General features: G+C 37.9%; 1 protein-coding gene across 9 annotated transcripts in view; it reads right to left on the reverse strand.

The window, feature by feature from the left end:
• ATP8B4 (ATPase phospholipid transporting 8B4 (putative)) overlaps positions 1-24,440 on the reverse strand; it is a 224,076-nt gene that overhangs the window by 76,636 nt on the left and 123,000 nt on the right. For 8 of the 9 annotated variants that reach the window (XM_076004353.1, XM_076004354.1, XM_076004350.1 and 5 more), the window contains 5 exons: positions 22,471-22,629; positions 17,013-17,101; positions 14,219-14,415; positions 6,985-7,193; positions 2,764-2,807 (listed from right to left, as the gene is read on the reverse strand). In XM_076004353.1, the coding sequence (XP_075860468.1) occupies positions 2,764-2,807; positions 6,985-7,193; positions 14,219-14,415; positions 17,013-17,101; positions 22,471-22,629 (698 nt within the window). The remainder of the gene's footprint in view (positions 1-2,763; positions 2,808-6,984; positions 7,194-14,218; positions 14,416-17,012; positions 17,102-22,470; positions 22,630-24,440) is intronic. The other variant, XM_076004355.1, reaches the window with a different exon arrangement.

Raw genomic sequence — 24,440 nt, forward strand, 5'->3', positions numbered from 1 at the left:
AAGGAACAACTTAACTATTTACTTGCATAATCAAGCTAGGAAAAGAAAACTACAAACAAAAGATAAGAAATAATAAAAAGAAACAACCACAGATAAATAGAACATTAAAAAGAATTATAAGAGACTTTTTTGCCTAACTCATTGCAAATAAATTTGAAAATCTGGTTGAACTGGACAATATTCTAAGAAAATATAATTTTCAAAACTACTCCAGAAGAAATTCTAAACAGATAACTACTATAGAGAAGACTATAGTGAACATATCAAAGAGCTACCACCACAAATAGCACCAGTTTCACATGATATTTTAGGGGACTTTTTTGAAAACTAACTTTTATAAAACTTTAATATTATTTTGAGGTTATATAAACTGCCCCACAAAATACAATTCTGTTTCTAAAGTACCTATAACAATGACAGCAAAACTACATTACCCCAAAAAAGAACACTGTAGACCCAAGTCTCTTACAAATATCAATATACATATGTAAATAAAGTATTAGTAGACAGAATCTGGCAGTATACTGAAAAAGAGTTTAACATAACAAGTGACATTTATTCTAGGAAAACATGAATGATAGTAAATTAGTTAATATGATTCATCATATTAATATATCAATGGAAGAAAAAACATTTTGTTATCCTCATAGGTGACAAAGGGCATTTGACTAAATTCAGTGTCCAAATTGGACTTTAAATAAATACATAATATGGAAATAATAAATTTATATACATATGGAATAGATGACTATTCCAAAAGTATGTCTATTCCCATCCAAAATCTTCATTATGTTCAATGGGACAATACTAGAAGCATGTGCACTAACATCAGAAATAAAGATATAAATAATGACCATGTTATTTTATATTATTCTAGAAGTACTAACCAATGTAATTAGGAAATTGAAAGTAAAAATTTGGAACAACAAGGGTAAAACCGTCTCTAAATGCAGGTGATATTGTTATATATTTGGAAAACCCAGAAAAATATGACTAAAAATTATTATAAAACAGAGATAATCTTATAAGATAGCGGTATACAAAATTAACCAAAAAAAAATTATTGCTTTTCTGTTAAGAGGCATAATAGAAAGATCCCAGTTAGAAACAACCATCAACCATCAAACAACCATCAACCATAGCATATCTAGGAATAAAATTAATCAAAAAAAAAAAAAACAAGGTGTATATGAAAAATAACCTGAAAATGCTTGAGGGAGGCATAAAAGATGACTTAAATAGCTTGAAATACATGCTATGTTCTTGGATAAGAAGATTCAACATCATAAGGATATTAACTCTTCAATACCATTCTAACAAAAATACCAAAAACTATCTGATTCTAAAATTCATGAGGAAAGTTAAATTAGCAAAACAGCTAAGAGAAATCTGGAAGAAAAAAGCTCTGAGATGCAATTAGTCCTACCAGATGTTAAAGCCTCAATAAGTAAAACAGTATGGTATTGACATATGCATAGAAAGAAAATGGAACAAATTGAAAGTTCAGTAACAGAACCAGTATACACAAGAGTTTAGTATGTTATAAAGGTAACATCTCAAATCAGTGAAAAAGAAGACAGGCTTTTTAATGAAGGGGTAAACTCAGTAGCCATCTGGAGAAAAATAAAGTTGGACTTATACTTTACATCCTACACCAGGACAAAATGCAAATGAATGTAAGATTTGAATGTAAAACATCAACTCTCTAATGATGGTGTGCTTATATCTAAGACACAAAACTAAGTAGTACAGGGAAAAAAGTAATAAACTCAACTACATAAAAACAAAATATTTTTGCATGGCAAAGATAGCAGAAAAAAAAATCATAGGACAAATGACAAATTGGGGGAAAAAAGACTTGAAACTCATTTCGCAAAGACCCATTTTCCCTAATATTTAGTGACTGCAAATTAATTTTTTTAAATTAGCAATCCAATAGAAAAAAAATGGTAAGAAATGATGAATTAGAAGTTTACAGAAAATCCGATAAGCTCTTAAACATATGAAAAGATGTCCAACCTCACTTATAATAAGAGAAATTAAAATTAGAACCATACTGCTATACCATTTTTCACATAGTCTTGTCAAAGATCAAAAGCCTTGATCAGACATTGTGTTGATGAGGGTGGGAGAAAGCAGACAGGGATAACTTGTTCATGGCAGGAAAACCTGTTCTAAATTCTTAAAAGGGTAATTTGCAATATTTACCAAATTACAAATGTACATACCTTTTCATTTACGAATCCCATTTCTAGAAACAGATTCTGTATTCTCTAACATGTGAAATAACATATGTACCCAGTTATTTGTGCTGCTTTTTCTTTACTAGCAAAATATTGAAAACATCCTAAATATCCATTAGTGTCTCCTTACATAAATAATGAAACATCCATATAAAAAAATACCATTCAGCCTTAAAAAGAATAAGGAAGTACTTTTTTAACTGCTAGAAAGCTCTCCAAGATATATTGTTGGGAAAGAAAGTTAAAAAACAATATGTAAATTGCACTACCAGCTATGTAAAAAAATGGAGAAATATATTTTCTTGATATTGCATAAATATCTCTAAAGAATAAAAAAAATAGAGGGAACTCTGTGCTTGGGGAACCTGGATGAGAAGGAATTTTGAACCATATGAATCTTTTTAATGTTACGCTTTAAGTATCTCATCTGGTCATAGTAGAATCAGGTCTCTAGGAGCTTATCGTTTTTAAAAAGCATGTACAATTTGAAATTAAGAATGAAATTTTATCACTTCCACACCTTCGTTATTTCTGTCTCCTGATCCAGGTCATCATGTACCTCACCTGCCAAAACAAAAATTGAGAATTAAAAGTAAGTGAAATTGAAACTAGATTTAGACATTTGGTTTTAAGGGGTATACTTAGTATTTATTAAAGCACCATCACTAGATGGCATTATGAATTCAAACATAGGAATGTTTTTAGGAGTGTGTTCAAACCGTAACCCTAAACATGGCAATTGATGCAGACAAATACTCATATTTGCCCAATACAGAACTAAAGTGCAGCAAACGTTAAAAAAAATATGAAGCTAGCAAGCATGTTCTTCTGTAAATTTCATCATTCTGTTGTTACATTACCCATGATGTTTTCAAGAGGCTAATTTTTGTCTTCCACATTAACAACACTATTGGGAAATTCAAAATGATATCCTAGCCATACCAATTCTCATCAATGCTAGAGCTTGGTGACTACACCTTTGTCTCTCTTGGTTCAGACTAGATAATATATGTAAGTAATATCAAGGTCAAATTAACAGGCAAACCTTAAATAATATCAGTACCTTCTGCACAGAGAGAACAAAACCACCAATGTGCCCGAAATTTTAAAATAACTTTTTTCTTAGCATGAAGCTGATATGTGCTTATTTTCATTTTAGATATGTTGAAAATATAGGACATTTGGAGTTGAAAACAAAAATTACTAATAGTCTAATAGTCTCATCATCCAGAGATAACCAGTATCTGTAGAGGGATTTTTTGATATGTGTGTATGTATACACATATATATTCATCATACTGTTCATAAATTTCTTGTTCCTGCTGGTTTTTAACCACCTAAAGTATGATAATTTTTCCTATCATTAAAGGTTCTTAGTGAATCTTATTTTGAATGGTCATATAATAGCCCATGATAATAGATGTAATTTATTTTAGCTTTCCCCTATTGCAGGGCATTTAAGATTTTTCCAATTTTTCCTTGGCATTGAGGTTTAATACTATTTTCCAGGATTAAATTTCTTCCAATAATAAGATATAGTTGCATCTATAGTTCTGTGCCAGGCACTTAACGTTATCACTAGTCCTTATAACAAACTTGCAAGGTTGAGATTTTCATAACTGTTTTATAAATAAGGGAACTGAAGAACAGTTCAAAGTGAAATGACTAAACTAAAACTGATAAGTCAGCATAATGGGTTTTTGAACCCAAGTTTGTCTCTCTCCGCTACTTAAATTCTGTGACCACCAACCACTGGACGAGCAGGTATTTGTTGTTTCCCTGGGGCACAGTTCTGCATCTGGAATGTTGTGTGGCTGCTGGGGATGGGGGGGGGAAGGAGTCTCTGAGTAGTGAATGAACCTGGCCACACACCTAGAATTTAAATCTCAAAACCATAGTATGTTCTAGTCATTATATATATCTACCCAAAAGAGCTTAAGACATTCTACTATAAAGACATCTGCACCCGAATGTTTATGGCAGCACAACTCACTATTGCAAGATCATGGAAACAACCCAAGTGTCGGTCAATTCACGAGTGGATAACTAAAATTTGGTATATGCTCACTATGGAATACTATTCAATTCTAAGAAATGACAGTGAATTAGCACCATTTATGCTATCCTGTATTAAGCTTAAACCCGTTATCCAAAGTGAAGTGACACAAGATCAAGAAAACGGGCTCCACATCTACTCGCCATCAAATTGGTACTGACTGATTAAAACTGTGATGCTCAAATGGGGATAGTGCCCACCAGGGTTTGGGGGAGGGGGAGATACACATCTTAGGGTTGTGGTGAGCATAGTAGGGGGGGAGAGGGAACACATCTAAACCTTCCAAGGGAAAGGCTAAGATATACAATGTAACCCAAAGGTCAAAAAAAGGGAAAACACAAACAAACAAACAAACAAACTTTTATCGGGTGGTGGGCAAATGGGAGGGGAAGGAGGGGAAGAATTTACACTTACAAAATAGGTGTGATGAGCACCACCTGAGAGGACATGCTTGATGCTTTGGTAAGGCGGGGAAGGGGGGCAGGGGGAGGAATGGCAGGGGCAATATATGTAACCCTAACAATATTTGTACCCCCATAATATGAAAAAATAAAAAATTTTTAAAAATATGTGGTCACTGTAATAAAATGAGGGGGAAAAAAAAAGAAAAAAATTGTGTCTTTCTATTAAATGGTCCTCCTCACCACCACCACTCCACCCCCAAAAAGGCCCGTTTACAGAGCTAGTGATGAAAGTGAAGAAAAATTAGTCTCATAGACCCCAGGTAACATCTCTGAGCCAGAAAATAGAAGATTTAGACAAATCAAAGTGGAATGTCAGATTCTCCCAAGGCCTGCATCTAGGGTATAAATAAGCCTAGTGTATATAAAAACAAGAAAAAGTGATTTTGAAACATTCTGCAGTGCTTTAGTAAGAATTTATTTTGAAGGCATTATAAATGCATTATGAGTTATACCATCATATAAGTTAAGGACCTAAAGGAATTACTTAAATCTTTCAGTTACTTTTCTGCATTTTATGAGGCAAATTACAAGCTATCATGGGATTCGTAAATTTGGAGATTTGCAAAAATCTCAGGATAGATACCCTGTGAAAGTTACGGGCTTTCTCTAAAAAACAGACCTGTGCTAAACATCTCTACAAATGAATCTTGATCCACATTGTCTAATGATTGTTTCCTAGAAGTGATGCTATTATTAGATCAATATGTGGCAAAAGAATCCAGAAGTTGACCAAAATTCAAAATATTCCATTTAAATCACTCTTTGGATGAAAGCAGTATTTTCAGAAAACCTCCTCTGAAAATAATGGCAAAAGAAAATTATTTAAGGAAAAGGTCTATGTTATTTGCCAGTCACTATGATATTGATATAAAAAAATGCATAATAAAACTGAGGGCTTGTGGCAGTCCAGGTTGGGAATCATCTTGCCCATGACCAGAGGCAGCAGAAGAGGAAGCTAGGGTAGAGGAGAGCTGAGGAAACAACAGTGACCATGGCTCGTTGGGGTGGAGGTAACAGAGGGAGGTCAAGAGGCAGGAGGGGGTAAACATCAACTTCTTGTAGTTCTTAGTTTTGGTCAAATCTTGCTTTAAAATGCTTGGCAACGTGTGAAGTTTCCCACGAGGGAACAAAGGAAAGGTTTCCCTCTCTTACTTCATGAGATTGTGGTACTGAGAAACCAGACACTCTCAGAGCCCCATGAAGGCAGATTGGGAAGCCAGCGGAACCTCGCAGAAGGTTCCACAGAGCCTCCGAGCTCAGCAGAAGGGACTGTCTGCTAACTGGCCGACGTCAGGGCGATAAGAGTCACATATAAGTAAAATACTTGAAAAATCAAATACAGAGCATGTACACTGACAAAAGCATGCAAACAGAAACTGGATATTACGAAATAGCTTGTCTGGCCACTCAAGGTAGCCCTGTAAAGTGTGGGCTCTCCAAGAATGAACAGTAAATTCTCAAAAATACATGCACTGACATCCACCTCATTGCTGATAGGAAGCAAGTATAAAATACTGCTTTCACCAGGATAAGTCAGGCTGCCAAGAACTTGGGATGTGGGTCTGTGGAGCACCACAGAGCAGAATCACACATCTGGGGGCACTGAAAGGAACTTGAGCGCCCCATCTAACCTCCTTCTCCATCCATGAACGGCAACAAATCCCAAGGTTCATCTAAATCATTCAACATTCATCCAATAAATATTTAATGAGCGTTTATTGTGTGCCAAGCACTGGTAGATGCTGGTGGCACCTATATTAATAAGAAAGCCAGTAACAGGTTGGGTTTTTTAATTTTTTTTAAAAAAATGGTGTTGCAGCCAGGCGCGGTGGCTCACACCTATAATCCTAGTACTCTGGGAGGCCGAGGAGGGCAGATTGCTCGAGGTCAGGAGTTCAAAACCAGCCTGAGCAAGAGTGAGACCCCCGTCTCTACTATAAATAGAAAGAAATTAATTGACCAACTAAAAGTATATATACAAAAAATTAGCCGGGCATGGTGTCACATGCCTGTAGTCCCAGCTACTCAGGAGGCTGAGGCAGGAGGATTGCTTGAGCCCAGGAGTTTGAGGTTGCTGTGAGCTAGGCTGATGCCACGGCACTCACTCTAGCCTGGGCAACAAAGTGAGACTCTGTCTCAAAAAAAAAAAAAAAAATGGTGTTGCTTATTTATTTAAGACATGTTAACAATATCATTAAGAAAAATGAACTGTTTGTCTTACCATAGATTCTCCCGTTAATGGAACATCTTTTAAAAGTCATAATGTTCTGGGTAAGGGTACCCGTTTTGTCAGAGAAAATGTATTCAATCTGGCCCAGTTCCTCATTGAGCGTGGTTGTCCGAGCCTCAGCAGGTGTTGCGTTCCCAGAGCAATACATCTTCCGGTCCCAGTTTATAAAATAACTGTGTCCCAGACGAATTACTTCCACGCTGTTATCCATTCAAATGGGAAAAAAAAAAAAAAGGAAACGTTCCATCAATTTCAAAACATACAAAGCTTTGCCAAAGTAAGAGATCTGCCAAAGTCTTCAGGGTTTAGAAGAAAATGTGAACGCTCTCTCCCTAGGTTCTAGTGATCTTCAGAAGCATCTCCGCAGAGTGTCCATAAATCTTTATAAGTCATTTCCTGTAGCACCATAAAACAACAGGCCAGCTTAGCATAAAGCTTTAGGGAATGTTCCATGATTCTCTACATTAAACAGGCCCCATGGAGATTTCTCATGTGTCACATTAATTTGCATCTCCTCCTATATCACAGAGGGAACTCATTGTTATTCAAGATGTTTGGCGGATGTCTGACGTAAAGAAATATGTTGTTCAGGACTTTCTCTCCAATATGTTGTTTGACGTGGCTTCACTTTGCCAAAAGAGATAGAAACTAATACCTCCACAAAGCACTAACCAAACCATAGAAGCGTGTTGTCATACAACTCTGCCCATTTACCAGGAAAAGAGTGTTGTTTCCCATTCTAGCGGCCATTTATGACTTGCTAACTCCAGTAGCAGAATTTCTGTCGCCAGTGGTATAAACTCTTTCGGTGTTCAATGTCATGCATGATGCTTTTTTATTTCTAAAAAGATTATAACATAAGCTTCTGCCATCCGATTATTGAGAATTATGTTACTGCATGCCAATTTCAGAAGGCATCTCATTACTATTCTCTGCATTTCTTTTCTTATCACCGAGTTAAACACTTTTGTCAAATTTTATTAACCAGTTATATTTCTTCTTGGAATTATCTAATTATATCTGCCTATATTATTTTTCCTATTCTGTTTGTCAAAAACTAATGCAAATATTTTTATTCAATTTATCGTTTGCCTTTTAATTTTTTGAACATTTTTGTTTCGAATACAGGGTCTTGCTATGTTGTCCAGGCTGACCTCAAACTCCTGGGCTCAAGCACTCCTCCCACGTTAGCATCCTGAGTAGCTGGAACTACAAAGTGCATGCCACTGCTCACAGCTGATTGTCTTTCAATTTTGTTACCAGTTTTTTGACAGGAAGAAGTTTTCTCTTTTCAACTGATCAAATGTATCAGTAGTTTATATTATAGTTTCTATTTATAGTGTCTGTTTTGGTAGTTTTACTTGGATAGGCCTTCCCTATGCCAAGATTGACATGTATATTTTTCTTCTAGTTTTTATTAATTATTTTCCACATTTCATTCCTTATCCAAATTGCAATTTTTGGAAGTATGGTGTACATATGAAGAGCTAACTTCAATTTTTTTTAAAACAGGGAAGTTTTTTTTATCACCATTTGTTGAACAATGACTCCTTTCCCCATTAAGCTAGGATTCTTCCTCTGTTGCATATAAATTATTTTACTCACTAGAATCTGACTTACAGATTTCAATTCTGTTCATTGATACGTCACTTAATGCATCTCTTGTTTTCATTATTGTAGCTTTCTAAAAACCTGGCAATACCTAGAAGAGATAAAAGCACCTTTATTCTCTTCTTTTTCAAAATTTCCTAGCTATAATCACTCATTTATTCTTCCTGATAGAATCAATGTGTTCATCTAATTAAAAATTGGAATCAATGTATTAGACTTCCCATAAAATTTATTTGGTATTTTGATTAGGTCTGTGTTAAACTCGTAATTATTTGAAAAGAACTGATATTTTATAAATTTAAATACAACTTCAAAGAGAAGGTTAAATCTCTATCAGTAAAGATAGAGTAAAGTGGGGTTTTTTTTGTTTGTTTGTTTAGATTTGTTTTTCACCTAGGTCCACACTGTAGCTTGATAGATTTAATCCTGGCCATTGCAGTCGTCCCTTGAGTCTCTGTGAGGGACTGGTCTGGGACACCCCTTGGATTCGGAAATCTGAGAATGCTCAAGTCCCTTACACAACATAGCATAATATTTGCATATAACCTACCCACATCCTCCCATATACTTTAAATCATCCCTAGATTACTTATAATGCCTAATGCAATGCAAATGTTATGCAAATTGTTGTTGTACTTTATTAGGGGGAACGCGTTAGATTCTCACGGGGAGCGTGCAGCCTGGACGCCTCACATGCACGGTTCACAGTGGGGTTCGCCCTCCTATGAGGGTCTGATGTCACCACTGATCTGAGGCGTGCGGGGGGTTGAGGGGAGGTTCTCAGGTCGGGATGCAAGCTAGAGTTATGGGGCGTGGTCAGTGACCACAGGTTTCGGGAATAATGACAAGAAAAAAGTCTGTACATGTTCAGTACAGACACAATCATCTTTTTTTTCCCCTAAATACTTTTGATCTGCAGTTGGTTGATTCCACATATGCACAGATAGGAAGGGCTGACTATGTATCTTTTTACTAATGGGGTAAGTTTTTAAATTGTTGGTGGCCTAAAGGAAAGATTTTTTTTTTTTCTGATAAGACTTATACCTAATCAGACACTTAACTAAATTATCTTACTAAGAGTTTTACAGATTATTCTTGTGGATTTTCTAGATTTATAACCACATTACTGTCTGCGTTCTTCCTAACAGGTTTATTTCAGTTTCATGTCTTATTTTGTTCATTGATATTTCAGTTTCATGGCTTTGCACATTAACAAGGTTATCCAGAACAGTAGAAAATAGCAATGATAATAGCAGGGACTCACAGCTTATTTCTGGTCTTAGGAAATTAAGCCTTGGTTTTCTCATCTGTAAATTGAGAAAGGTGGGCTAGATGACACCCAAGTTCTTTCTGAGTATTAAATTCTATGCTCCAAGTTCTAAAAGTACACGACATTTCTATATTTCCCACCCCAAAAGTGGTATGGTGCCAGTTCATTTTCTAACTATTTAAATGTTAATGCTTTTTTTTTTCCTCCCAAACTAAAATCACACTATGACTATGTAGAATCATATGGTATAAACATAAATAAGTCATACTCTGCATGTATTTATATATTTCATGTATGGTTTACTCTTCCATATCCCCCCATACTTCTTTGTAAGTTCTTTGCTAGCTGGCCTGATTCAGCTTTGTTGTTTTTTTCTTTTTATTCCTTTCACTCAAAAAGCATCAGCACATATAATGGGCCAACGGCAGTATCTTGCCCATCAGAGACAGTCAGTCACTGTTGAATGCATGAATCCCAGCCCTCTTGTCCCTAATTTCACCAGTAAGAACAGTAAGACTTAGGTTAAGTGACGAACCCAAGGTCACACAAATAATTAGCCACAGAGCCAAGACTAGAATTCAGGCATTTGGTAAAGCCAGTGCAGCCCTGGCCTTAAGAATGGCGTTATGAGGTTAATCACTTGAAGCTTTCATTTATTTGAGAGTCTAGCAGCTCCCTGTAAACACAAAGCAAAATGAATGAAACAGAATCTGATTCTTCCATGTTATAGTACAAGCCAGTGGAAGTAGTCTAAATTCATCCAAATTCCTAGAGCTTAAAATAGTCTGTAGAGAGGAGGGCTATCCTTTTTGTTTGGGAAAGAGAATTTAGAAGAGTCATAGTGGAACATTCAGCCCTTTCGTTTATAACAGCAGAGAAAAGGAGACAAATGTTCAGAGTTAGCATAATCAGACCTCTTGGTGTTTTCTGCCTGATCCCTCAGAGAGCAGGGCTTGTGATTCCACCCATGCTGAGGCAAAACAAGCAACATGGAAAGGAGTTCCTATTGCTTTGGAAAGAACACTCAAAAGCTAATTCCTCGGGAGAACAATGGCTGCATTTCTTTAGATGATGTATTAAAAAAAAAAAAAAACATAACTGGGTACATCTTAACAAAAGAGATAAACAAATCGACAGTCTGGAAATATCCTACCAAAATCAATGTCTTTTGCTCACCTGGAATTGTTAACCATTCAAAGTAAATTCTGCATGTCTATCCTCAAGTGACATATGGCACTAATTTATTCTTCAGGCCTATCCAAAAACCTAATGGAAGCTTTTGGAAAAGGCCTTCATCACTCCAAACAGAAATACCTGGGAGTTCTTTTTTTCTCTGTCTCAGTCTTTAGAACTGAGCAACTTTAAATTCCTTGGAATGCTATTTCCCCTGAGTGAAGGTCAGAGTCACTGTCCTTATTTGGTGAGAGAAAAGCCTGCATTTATCTTCATCAATACTATGCCTTAGCCGGGCGTGGTGGCTCACGCCTTGTAATCCTAGCACTTTGGGAGGCCATGGCGGGCGGATTGCTCAAGGTCAGGAGTTTGAAACCAGCCTGAGCGAGACCCCCCCCCCCCCCCCCGTCTCTACCAAAAATAGAAATAAATTAATTGACCAACTAAAAATATATATACAAAAAATTAGCCGGGCATGGTGGCGCATGCCTGTAGTCCCAGCTACTCGGGAGGCTGAGGCAGTAGGATCGCTGAGCCCTGGAGATTGAGGTTGCTGTGAGCTAGGCTGACGCCACGGCACTCACTCTAGCCTGGGCAACAAAGTGAGACTCTGTCTCAAAAAAAAAAAAAAAAATACTATGCCTTCCCAACAACTACAGAACTCAAGCCTCTTTCTTTTCCCCCTTGACTTCTTCACTGAATAATAAATAATACACAGCTTAGGGATAGAGGAAAAACATAGTGCCAACTCTCAGAAGACTTGGGTTTGGATCTAGGTTCTGCCCCTAATTAGCTCCATGATTCTGAGCAAACCATCTCCTCATTTGCGAAAGAAGTTCAGCAATAACTACTTCATAAGATTGTTGGGAAACATTAATGAGATAAAGTGTGTAAAATTACTTCATATAAAATGCTAAAAGAAAGACACCCATAGAATTTTTCAAGGCATCATATTTTATGGTATATTATAGAACACACGAATTTTGAAAATTATGAACAAGTAGTTTTTAAATAGTAAACTGTTGTGCTGATATCAAACATACACACAGACACACCGACACACACACAAATATACACGCACACACATAAAATGCTATGTAAAGGTTAGATGGTATTACTTGGAGCAGAAAGGAACTCAAAAATCAATTCTTTTAGTCCCCTCATTTTATAGAACAGCATATATTTGACAGGCACAGTAAGGCACAGAGAAGTCAAGTTCTTTCTCCAAGGTCACACAGCTATTAGTGGCAGTACCAAGACCAGAAACTGGGTTTGGACTATTACAAATAGGTTTTCTGTCTTCCACTGCACATTAGAAGTATAAGAAATGCTAACCTGGGAATCTAGATTTGGTCTCTAACAAAAATGAATCTTTCCAATCATTAAATGAAAATCCCAATACACTTGAAAGAAAGAATGTATACAGCATATACTTCCTTCATGCGGACATCCGAAACTGCACACGCGCAGATGGTAAGCCACTCTGCACGTTCATTTTTCATTTAGGACATAAAAGGAAAAGCTATAAAAGCTGACCATAGCTCTTCTGGCAAACAGCAGGATTCACTGCAGACTTTATAATTGCATACAAGCATGAGAGGGCCTCAGAATCAAAGATGAGCCAGTAGGATACAGTTTAAATAGAACCCACTCTGATCAGGGCTCCAGAGGGCCCAGAGCAATTTGTGGTACTGTGGCCACATGCCACCACTTCAACTCAATTTCCCACAACTTGACATTTCAGTTTCCTGACTACCAGCCAAAACAAGGGTGGATTTTGTGCATTAAACATCCCTTGCTTCATCCCAGCTAGGTTTTTGGAAAGAGAGAAAAAGAGGCCCATAAAAATTACTGGTGATTTTGTGTATTGTCAAAGTGCTGATGATGAGATGTGTCAGACAACCAAGTCTCATCTTGGCTCCAGTGTCTTGAGGACTGTCTGGTTCAGCCTTGGTAAGATGAGGATCAAGAATGTCTCAGGCACAGACCCTATGGCCAACTTCTAAGCCTTATCAAACACACACACACACACACACACATACACATACATACATATAGAATGTATGTAAATAGAGAGAGGTGTGTATGTGTGCAGAGACAGACAGAAAAAGACACCACTTTAGCTCTATATTGTGGGATCAAATCTAGAAATGACAGATCAAGTTGTAGTGGAAATTATGAATAATACTTCTTATCTAACAATGGACAAGCAACACCTACTATATTTCGACCTCTTTATGTACTTATTTATAGTTACTAATAACAGTAGTAGTAGTAATAACTATAAACAAATGAGCTAATATTCATCAAGCTTTTACAATGTGCCAGGCATTCTTTTAAGAGCTTTACAGGTATTTTATTCACTACTCATACAATCCGATGAAGTAGAACTATTATTTTCTCCATTTTTAAGAGGAGAGGGCACAAAGGCACTAGAAGGTGAAGAAGTATCTTGCCCAAGGCTATGGGGCTAGTAAGTGGTAGAGTAAGACCTGAATCCAGGTATCCAGAGCCAGTCTAGTGGCACAGGGGCACCATCTCTGTAGATCTCTCCAAATGTTCTTCCTTTTCTTACCCAAAATCAACCCAATTCTAATCAATCAGGTTGCATGGGATTATATTGTAGTCCATGCATTCCAAAGAAAAACATTTCCTTTTTATTTTATTTTATTTTAATTTTTGAAACAAAGTCTCATTTGGTCACCCCAGGTAGAGTGCCGTGGTGTCATCGTAGCTCACGGCAACCTCAAACTCCTGGGCTCAAGTGACCCTACTGCCTCAGCCTCCCGAGTAGGTGGAAGTACAGGTGCATGCCACGACACCTATCTAATTTTTTTTTTCTATTTTTAGTAGAGACGGGGTCTCGCTCTTACTCAGGCTGGTCTCGAACTCCTAAGCTCAACTCTGGCCTTGCCCTCCCAAAGTGCCAGGATTATAGGCGTGAGTCACTGTGCCCAGCCAGCCAAAGAAAAACATTTCTAAGAAACTGAATCAAATCAAGAAGAAAATAAAATGCATTCATTGTAATTTGAAAACATAAGAGTTAAACAGATTAAACAGCTTAGTTGCCTCATTTATAACAGATGTAGCAGATCATAAGCAGTCAGAACAAGACATCTATCTCACTTGTTGTAATTTTAAAACAAACAAAAGTATAAACTCTCATCTTACCTCACATATAATGAGATGGGTACCACTGTATTGAGAATAATAATATACGACCAGAACGTTAAGAATCCTGAGAACACAAAGTTCTTCTCTCCTTCATTCCAAAAGAGGAAAGTTCTGAATTGGTCCCCAACTTGATTCTCCCAGACTGAATTTCCTATTGCAAGAACAATTCCCAAGCATACCAGAAACCCAAAAATCTGAAATAAGAATTGAAGTCTGGTTAAGGTTAACTTGAACCCCAAACTAGTCATATCGACATGATTTAATTATACTTCTAACTCCAAGAAATTTGTCATTTGAAAAGCAAATTATGCAAACCTCTTCTTACCATCAATCATGTGAATAATATTTAACATTTTTATTTTGGGAACTCAGCTAAATATTTCACATACATTTCCTCACTTCATTCTCCCATTGACTCTCTAAGACAAGAACGATCATCGCCCCTATTTGACAGATTAAAAACAAAACACAATGAAACAGAAACATGAAAAGACTATATAACTCATCTATGGTCACACAGCTAACTTCACATCCTCAATTTGTGTTAAGTAAACATATTTAAGTGGGCTTAATTAAAGAAAACCATATGCCCCAATTTTTCCTAGATAGCCTTAGTTTACAACTATTGTCCAGGTGCAACATTAATAATTTTCCAGTCATCCTTGAAGGTATAATGTTTGGATGATAAGCTATATGGTCACCTAAGGCATAAAAGAAAAGGGAAGAAAAGATTAGTGATAACTGTTTCAGACTAGCTCAGTCTCATGGCTGTAGATATGGCTGAAAATTCCTTACCTGAGGTCAGCAAGAAATATAAGAATTAATTGAAACAGTTTATGACATATATACTTTCTTTTTGAGATTAAAAAGTGGGAAGCAACTTGAAAACTGTTAGCAGACCCTTATATTATTAGTAGTATGAGTATTAGAAAAACACACATTTTGTAGGTATAACAATGAGAGAGACAATAAGGTCAACCTGTCGTGAGTCCATAATCCCAGCCTTGGAAAGGGAAGACACAAACTCAGTGAACGTGATAAGACCTGAGCTGACCGAGATGTCATGGGGGGACATTGCTCTGCTAAGTGTCACACTCTGAGACCCGCCATTGTTGAGGGAGGAATGGGGGTCAGAGAACAGGGATACATTTCCCTCTATTTCCTTTTTCTTGCAAGAAAGAATATTCAGTAGTTCTAAGGCTTCTTTATTGTTTATTCTCTCATGAATAAAACAGGCACATAAGAAGAGAAAGACAGGAAAAACCTGACTTAAAGTATGTTAGAAAACCATGTATTAGAACAAAGTAGGACTCTGAATCCCCCAAATCCTACCAATTCAGCACCCATATCATAGTATCCTTTTTGCTCTTACTGTCTGATATTGTGCATTGAACTGAATTAATTGAACTGAATTACTGTATGAGCATTAATATCAGTGATACTTGACATTAAATGCCCTAATTTAAGGATGGATTTGGCTTCTAAGTCCCCAATGGATCATTTTATTCTCAAGTATAAAAAACTGGGCCAGTCCCTGATTAACAATCAGTAATTTTACTCTGTGGTGGGCAGACATGCAATGGCCATGCCAGCCCTGGGAGTGGAACCAGGGGTTCCCAGGAGTTCCTATTTACATTAGGAACTCTAGGAGGGGCACAAGCTCTTTATGGGCACATCCCCTTGGCCTCGTGGACCCTGTACCAAAGGAACTGATATAGCTGGAGGAAAGCCCAGGCCTGAGGGTGGTATGGAAAGTAAAACACAGAGCCTGGCCAATATTCTGTGCCCATCAAGTGTTATTTTCCCTCTTTCCTCACTCAGAGTCTAACTATTACGTATTGGTTAAGCAAATAAATATTGAGCTTCTTTATGATTGTGATTCTGTGACGAGGTACATGGGGACACATTGTTCAAAGTCACAGTCCTTATATTTAAAGTCACTGTCTTCAAACTTACCACCTACATGCAGAGACAAAAGAATATTACACAAAGACCCAAATAGCAATCAGATCAACAGTATGAGGTAGTGCAAGATGAACTGACAAACGGATGGAATAGAAGGAATACCTGAATGTTTTTGGTAAATGGGTAGTAGAGAAGATCCTTTCAAAAAAAATTCAAAAGTGAAAAAAAAAAAAAAACTGTAGGGGAAAGATAACCATGGGCTTAGGAGTTTTAGAAGCCTCTATGAAGGAGGAGAACTGTGACTTGGGCCCCAGGGGATTCATGAGCAGAGCCAGCTACATAATTTGCAGGGTTCAGTGCAAAGTAAAAATGCAAGATCCCTTGTTCAAAACTTATCAAGAATTTCTGGACACCAAAAGCAGATTCATAAACCAAGCGTAAGGCTCTTCTGAGTGTGGGCCCCTGTGCAGCCATCTAAGTCACAAACATGTGAAGCCAGCCCTGTCCATAAGCTGTATAGAGAGGACTTCAGCAAAAATAAGACAACAAAAACACAAAACTGCCTGTAAAGCTATGTTTTAACAGGCGAACGTGATAACCACTAAAAACTATTTTGTTTTTCAAAAAACAATCCTTGGACTATGGAGACTTTGCAAGACGGTGAAGTTCTCCATAAACACTAACCTATCTCTCATGATAATTCTGCCACTAGTTGGGAAATCATCATAATCTACAAAGCAGAGGGCATCGTAACTGAGCCCCAGTGCAAAATCCTCAAATGCAAACTCTGCAAGGAGAATGTAGGCTTCTGAAAGAATTCCCGGCAAAATGCAAGAAATATATTAGGATAACAATGACTAGTGATAGTGCCTAATTTCATACTTACCCACAATACTAGAGTATTCATCAGTCTATCAATGCTTGTCCTTTTAAACTTTGTCTTACCGCTGTTCTGCATTAGTTTAGTGTCAGGACCTGCAAAAAAAAAAAAAAAAAAAGTAAATAACAACTTTGAAATTATTAGATTATGTATTATTATTATCAATTTCTATTGATAACAAATGTTTCTGAAAAAAATATGTTTCATATTTTGTCTTTACAAAGACAACCATTGTACATCAACAATTCAGGACGCCAGGGTCAAAAATGGGTGACTTATTATGCCTTAAGAAGTCCAATTCTAGATCTATTTCCCAAAAAGATTTGTGGTGCCTTTAGTGAAGAAACTAGAATAACTCCAAAAAACACATTAGCAAGTAATTTAAACGTTCACTGTATATTGCATACAATACAAATAATATGTACTTTTTTAAGGGCAAGAATTGTCTTCAATCTTATGTCAAATTTATTTCAGGTAACACATGATCTCATGATATAACAGTGCTCGTTCAAGGGCTTCTAAGACTATTATAACTGCTTTAGAAGTAGGTTATTAAATGATTAACAAAGCAGAATATAAAAATACATTGCTAAGGAAATTCCTTGTAGACCAAGAAAATGCTAAACAGAAGCCATTACGTTTTAATTAAAACTAATTTCTCCAGTGTTCCCTTTCCACATAGTCTTCCCATGATCATCAATCCATGTGGTCCCATAATACAGCAGTAAAGAGGAAATGAAAGGAGAAAAAACAGGCACATGTGAAATTATATACTCTAGAGGTCAGGAAGGGACATGCACAACCTTAGAAGACTCTCCTTTACTTAAAAGACAAATCGAAGCAAAGATTGGGGACTTGTAACAATTCATTGTCTTGAGTTGTAAACTGTACCCCAGAGTCCTATTCCTAGCTACTGCTGTGTAAAGACCACCCGCATTTTCTCAGAATCATTTATTAAAATCATATGGACATTGAGGATGGAAAATATTCCTTTTATAGTAAAGATCACAAAGACCAAATAAAGTTTGTGATTGCTAAAAACTAAAATATTCACAGACCAGTTTGGTGCTAAAATTTACATTTCTTAGGCACGCAAACACACACATACTAACCAAGAACCCACTTTAGGGGTTGTTAAGCAGTTGCTTAAATATATCCATGCATGTTTATATACACATCTCTACTTCCTCTCATAGTCCAAGATCTTTAAAGAATTTTCCACATTCAACACCCCTGTTTCCTCATCTCCCACTCATTACTCAACCTAGTTTCTAGACCAGTCACAACACCAGAACAGATCGGGTCTTATCATTAACATGCTCCATGATTTCTTGGCCTCTCAGCAGCCTTTGACATTGTTGACTATTCCATCCTTTTGAACCACACTCTTCCCTTAGCTTCTGTGTTCCTTCTAGTCCCTTCTCTGTCTTCCATAATGCTCACCCCCTCTACTCAGCCATTAAATATTACAATTCCTTAGACTCAGACATAGATCGCCTTCTCTTCTTACTCAATCCTCCTTTCCTGGGCAATCTTACCAAAGACCATAGCTTTAAGACCATTAGCTTTAATAACAGAGACTAAATGTATATATCCACCTCATACTGTTCCTCTGAGCTCTAAATCCATATATTTAAATCTATATGTTTAGTTGCCTATATGCTATCTCCACTTGGATCTTTCTAATGTCCCTCAAACGGCCCTTTTGTCCAGTCTAGCTTGTGATCTTCCGCCAAAATTCTTAGCAAATGGCATCACCATCCATCCACTTGTGAAGGTAGGGAGAAACCTAAGAGTCATAGCTGATAACTCTCTCATCCTCATCCTCGAATCTGGTCATCAAAGGTTGCCAATTCAACTTCCTAAAAAGGTTCTGCTTTCTGTTTTCATAATCCCCACCCTAATCCACAGTGCCATCAGCTCTCAACTGTGAATGCCTAATAACTTTGTCTCCCTGCATCCACTGTGCCCCCCAACAGTAATCAATATTTCCCTCCTCCCCTGCCCCAATCATACACTCCTTCCAGAAACTGCTGTCTATTTACAAACATAAACTCCGCAGGCAAGAGCAAACTTTTCAAATTTAACACATACCCCAGTTGCAGATGCATCTCCATCCTCTGTGCTCTCCCTGCCCCACACTCACCTTCTTCTGTGACCTCACTCTCCTCACTCCTACCATAGGACTTTGGCCCAGGGTATGCCTTCTAGTTTGAGATTAATGTCTCTCTTTCTTTCTCTCTCTTTCTGTCTCTGTCTCTCTCTCTCCTAGCATCCTACCATGCTGAGAACCACATGAATGAAAGTACTGCATTTGTTCTTGTTCATATTCTTAATCACCAATAAGTAGCAAATGCCCAGCATATAGTACGCACTTAATAAATAATTAATTTTTAGTAAATTAATTTACTGAACATCTGCTATGTTTTTAGGCAATGTGCATATGTGCTTTTAATCCATTATCTCAGCTAATGCTTATAACAAGCTAATGCATTAGGTACTATTATCCTCAGTTCACTAATAATGAAAGTGAGGCTTAAAGAATTGAACTTGCCTGAGATTTCTCATCTAGTAAATGTCAGAGCCAGAATTTGAACCTCAATCTAACTCTAAAGTTCTTATTCTTAACTATTGTTTTTTAAAACCATATGAATGTATAGTCAACCAATATATATTTAGACTATGTCTCATTCAGGATCCTAACAGGAAACAAATGACACATTAAACAAAGATAATTGGAGGAGGGTTTATTTATAAAGAAACTCTTTATAAAAGTGTGGGTGGGGTTAGAGGGGAAGCAAAAGGTCAGTGCAATTACCAGAAGCAATCAAGCTGCTTCCCTACCTAAGCCAAAAGGGATGAGGGGAGGGAGTGGTTACTGGACCCTAAGAGAAATTAGTGTGTAGGATTTGCAGCCTTACAATGAAAGATCCTGCCAGCCTGAAGTGACCACACAGGAATGTAGCCGGAGGGAGTGAATACCTTGACTTTAATCTTCTTTCTCCTTTTGATCTCTCCCCAGGAATCCCCAAGACAGGGCCCCACCAAAAGCCAAAGTTCAAGGAAACTTATCAGATAACAGTAAACTAAACAAGTAAGACTCCAGGGTTAGATAGAGGGGTGGAAAAGTTGAGGGGAGATCTGGAGCAAATGGAAGACGTCCAGCACAAAACCTACTGTGCACCGGGAGGGTGCCGACTCCTATAGACTCTGTAAGTGAATAAGATTCTTGCGCTCAGAAACAAGATTTTATCTCTTCCCTTGAGCAAAAAAGGAAAGGCATTTACCAGACCTCCCTGTTAATGTGTATTAGACCTTCATAAATCATAGGTTTGTAAAATAAATCATATCTGTGTCAATTATTAAATATACTCCTTGCATAATTCTTAATGGTAGATATAACTAGAGTAATAATACAGCAAGAATAGTTAATAATTCATTTGGGATATTTTTCATAAGCTCTAGGTGCTCACCTGGAACAAGTTCTCCAACCAAATGACTCAAGACTCAGCAGTTCTAAGACACTCATTTGTTCAGCTCTGACACACAAAACCAACCACTAATTCTTCTGCTGGCCATTAGTCTAATCAACCTTTCTACTAACATTTGTGGCCAGACTAAAGTCAAGGCAGGTATGCTCTCCTTTACAAAATATCCTCCTGATAAAGGTCCCCTGCCAGTGAACGCCCAGGCTACAGCACAAAAGAAGAGGGTGTTTCCCTTTCTCCATCTTCCCCAACTCTCAGCCTATGGAGCAGGCAGTGTGCTCTGAATTAAATTTGAAAGGAGGAAGAAGCAAGAAAAGGAAGGAAGAGAACATTTGTTAAACATCTTCCTCCATGTGCATTATCTCACTGAGCCTTTCCAATGACTCTAAGGTACTCACTATTATCCCCCTGTTACAGCAGCAGAAGCTAAAGCTTAGGAAGTTTAAGTAACCAAGGCTTATCGTCCTACAGCTGGTAAACAAATCTGAACCCAGATCTGCCCCATCCAAATTCCACGAACGGCTACACTCCCTTGGAGGGTGACCTGCTCAACTCACCACCCCACTTCCTTGCATGTAAGAGAACTTCCCCAGTGAGACAACCTTAGCAAGGAGAACTTGGCTCCTCACGGGCTCACAACAGCTGTCCTAGCATGACATGCTGTAGCTGAGCTGCAGTCCTGAATTAGTCATTCCAAACAAGATCTTACAAATGCAAACAAAACGCTGGGCTACAGCCCATCCCTAGGATGAGGCACCCCCATTTCTGTGATGACAGGGAGCAAATCAAGAGGGTATTTCCCATCCGAAGACCTTCAAGAAGTTTCCCCATCTTTAAGCAGGAAGGTAAAGGGAAGTTTACGGACAAGCCTAGATCTCTTTCTCTGTGTGCTGAGAAGATGCAAATAAGGAAATATAGGATCATAAGTTTATTTTCTTGACTGAAAACTAAAAGCATCTGATGAGAGAATCACGAAACCAGATTCATCCCCAGACAAAAGTACATATTCTGCCTCATTTCTAGGGATTTCCCAAGTCCTTGCGATGGCAACGCCCCAAGCAGCAAGAGCCTTGCTAACACCCACAGCTGAGAGCATTTAAGAAGAATTGGGAAGACTTTTCTAGGTTCGGGACTCTTTTGAGTCTTTAATGAACACTTTGTTGTTGTTGAGGAAAGTCAGTTAAGGAAAACATTCTGATTTTGATTGCACGTATAGTCAACGGGCCCAAAATACGTATTAATTTGGTGGCACAATAAACAGGATTTTTAAAATCAAGGGTTGGCAATGGAAGCAATAGTACAATTTGAATGGCTTTATGAAATGGTGCTACTGTCAGCTTCCTTAGTAAGAGAAAGCCACCTTGGGCTCACAGAGGTAAAGCAGGGAAAGGAAATAAGGCGGGCAAGAAGAGTGGGATGGAACCTCACCCCCATCTTGCACAGTCTTTCCAGAACCCTCTCTCCTGTTTACAAACAGTAGAAACAGCTATGGGATATAAACAGAAATGATTGCGAGATCTTCCAGAAGCCTTTTCCAAAAGAGCTGCTTGACCTTCACAAACTACAAAATTAACAGCACAGAGATGAATTTGCTGTCATACCCGTATCCGCTTTAAAGGTAGGTTGATTAATACATAAAATGACAAGAGATGATTGGCACGGGGTGAACAAAGAGAAATTAAGCAGTAGGTAGCCACCACCCACTGTGTAATCTGCATCATGAAGGCCCCAGCATCCTTAAAAATAAGTTCAAGCTGTCAATGGTTTCTCATACAGTGGGGCCACCCCTGGACTATTTTCGGAGCACTGGTGTCTTCCCCTGGTGTCCTGCACTCTGAAGTCAACTCCAGAGCAGCGCTTTGCAATGTGGCAAAAAGGCATTGTGCTCACTGGAACTTGGAGAGCCTGAGGCTGTGCTGATGCATTTTGCAGGAAGGGCTTCTTCACATAGATCTGGCCTGTGCCACCAGCTGTACCTGCAAAAATCACCATCCCGAAACACCAGCTGGTGTTCCTCAGGACGCAGCCTCTCAGGATTATCTTCTCATTGTTGAGGGGGTGCTTGCTGTCCTTCCACGAGAGGACTCCCGCGAATTTATCTAACTTGTTGTTTGGTGCCTCACAGACCACAATGCCTGGAAAATAAAAAAATAAAAATAAAAAAACTTCTTTATGACCCACCCCAAACTCTCTTTAGAATCCTATAGTACTATTTTACCACCAGCTTCTAATACACAGTATGTTTCCTTCTCTCTTAGATAGCTCGATGTTGCATACACAGGATTGGGCTAGGAACAAACTAGCAGGGAGGGACCAGGATGAAAATCCATCAGATATTTTGAAACGTAGCTTTCTGTACTAGACAAACAAGCATAGAAACCTCAAGGGACCTCAGATCATTTTTTTCCCTTTAAAAAAAAATGGCTTATGTTTAAATCTAGTTTGTAAGAAATACTTTTTTAAATGATAAAGCAGGGACTGTCCTAAAAGTTTCTCTTATTTCATCTTTTAACTGAATGTGAACTTTCACGCAGGTTAAGATGGCATACTGCTCGTTTCATGACAAAAGTGAATCATCTTCCTGGGCTCATAATAGGGATTTCAGAGGCCTCACTTTATTCCACCCTAGAGAAACCTGGGCCTGGTTTACCACATGTGTCTGAGAATGCGTGTGATTCCTTTCAGCTGTTCCATGCTTCTTATCTTGATTAGATTCAGAGTTCTGGGGACTCTCAAAGGCACCATATAACTTGCCCAAAACTGGCCAGAAGATGTTTCTAGTTTCTTTAATGCCAAGCCCATTCCAAACCAAGGGCAAGCCCATTCCACATCAATGAATCAATTCGTTCCATTATTTCAATCAGAAAATATACATTCAGAGTGGGGGGTTCTCTAGATAAAAAAAAGAAACCAGAAATAATCTTTTATGGACCCTGTCACAAAACATAATTATTGGATTAATACACATTTCCATTGCAAACAGGTGAGGTTAGATTTTTAGAAGTAATGAGTACAAAGACAGAAAGAACAGAACGGAGGGAGAGAAGAAAAGAGGGAGGAAAGAGAAGAAGGAAAAGAGAAAGGGAAGGTATGAAAACGAAGGCTGTGGGTAGATCCAATCCAGGTTCAAACCAGAGTCATGGGTGAGATTAGTACCTATAAGTTTCTCTCTCTCAAAAACAATAAAAATACATTGATGTAATCAGAAGTCAAAAGGCAGTTGGAACATAAAATGTAGCATTCAGAAAATAAAAAGGGGAGCATATCTTTCTCGTTGGTTAAAGGGAAAGACGATCAGATGAGCCCAGAGAACCTCTGTATTACTCTGATTCCACCTACTCTCTAAGCTGCCTTCTGAACATAAACATGCTTCTGACATGGGTTCCGTTCTTTCCTAGGATGCTATGTTTTCCATTTCAAACTCTTAGACACAGGGCCAGGCACGTGGCTCATGCCTGCAATCCCAGCACTTCAGGAGGCCAAGGCAAGGCGGGAGGATTGTTTGAGGCCAGGAGTTTGAGACCAGCCTGGGCAACATAGTGAGACTCTACCTCTAAAAAACAAAAAAAAAAAAAAGAATGATTAAAAAAAATTAAAACTCTTAGACGTAGGGAATAGCAGCCAGTTTCCACAGAGCCTCATCACTCCTGACCAACCAGATTACTAACTTTAATACATCTTCCACTAAAAAAGCAAAAACAAAATCCTGAAAGGAATGCAGGACTGCTTTCCGAACCTCCACCTGCCTTTCCCGAATATACTAAAATACTGCCTAAAGATTCCCCACTCTCTGGCAGCTTCCCAGACATCCACTGCTAAATGAGAGAGAGCTGGCAGTAGGATTTGGATAAGGCAAGTAACCTTATTAACCGAAGTGGCTGAATTCTGGTTAGCTCCATTATTGCCTATCACTGACACTAAAAGGTAAATTAAAACTGATTTAAAC

Source organism: Microcebus murinus, chromosome 6 (assembly GCF_040939455.1).
Source record: "Microcebus murinus isolate Inina chromosome 6, M.murinus_Inina_mat1.0, whole genome shotgun sequence".
Lineage (NCBI taxonomy): Eukaryota > Metazoa > Chordata > Mammalia > Primates > Cheirogaleidae > Microcebus > Microcebus murinus.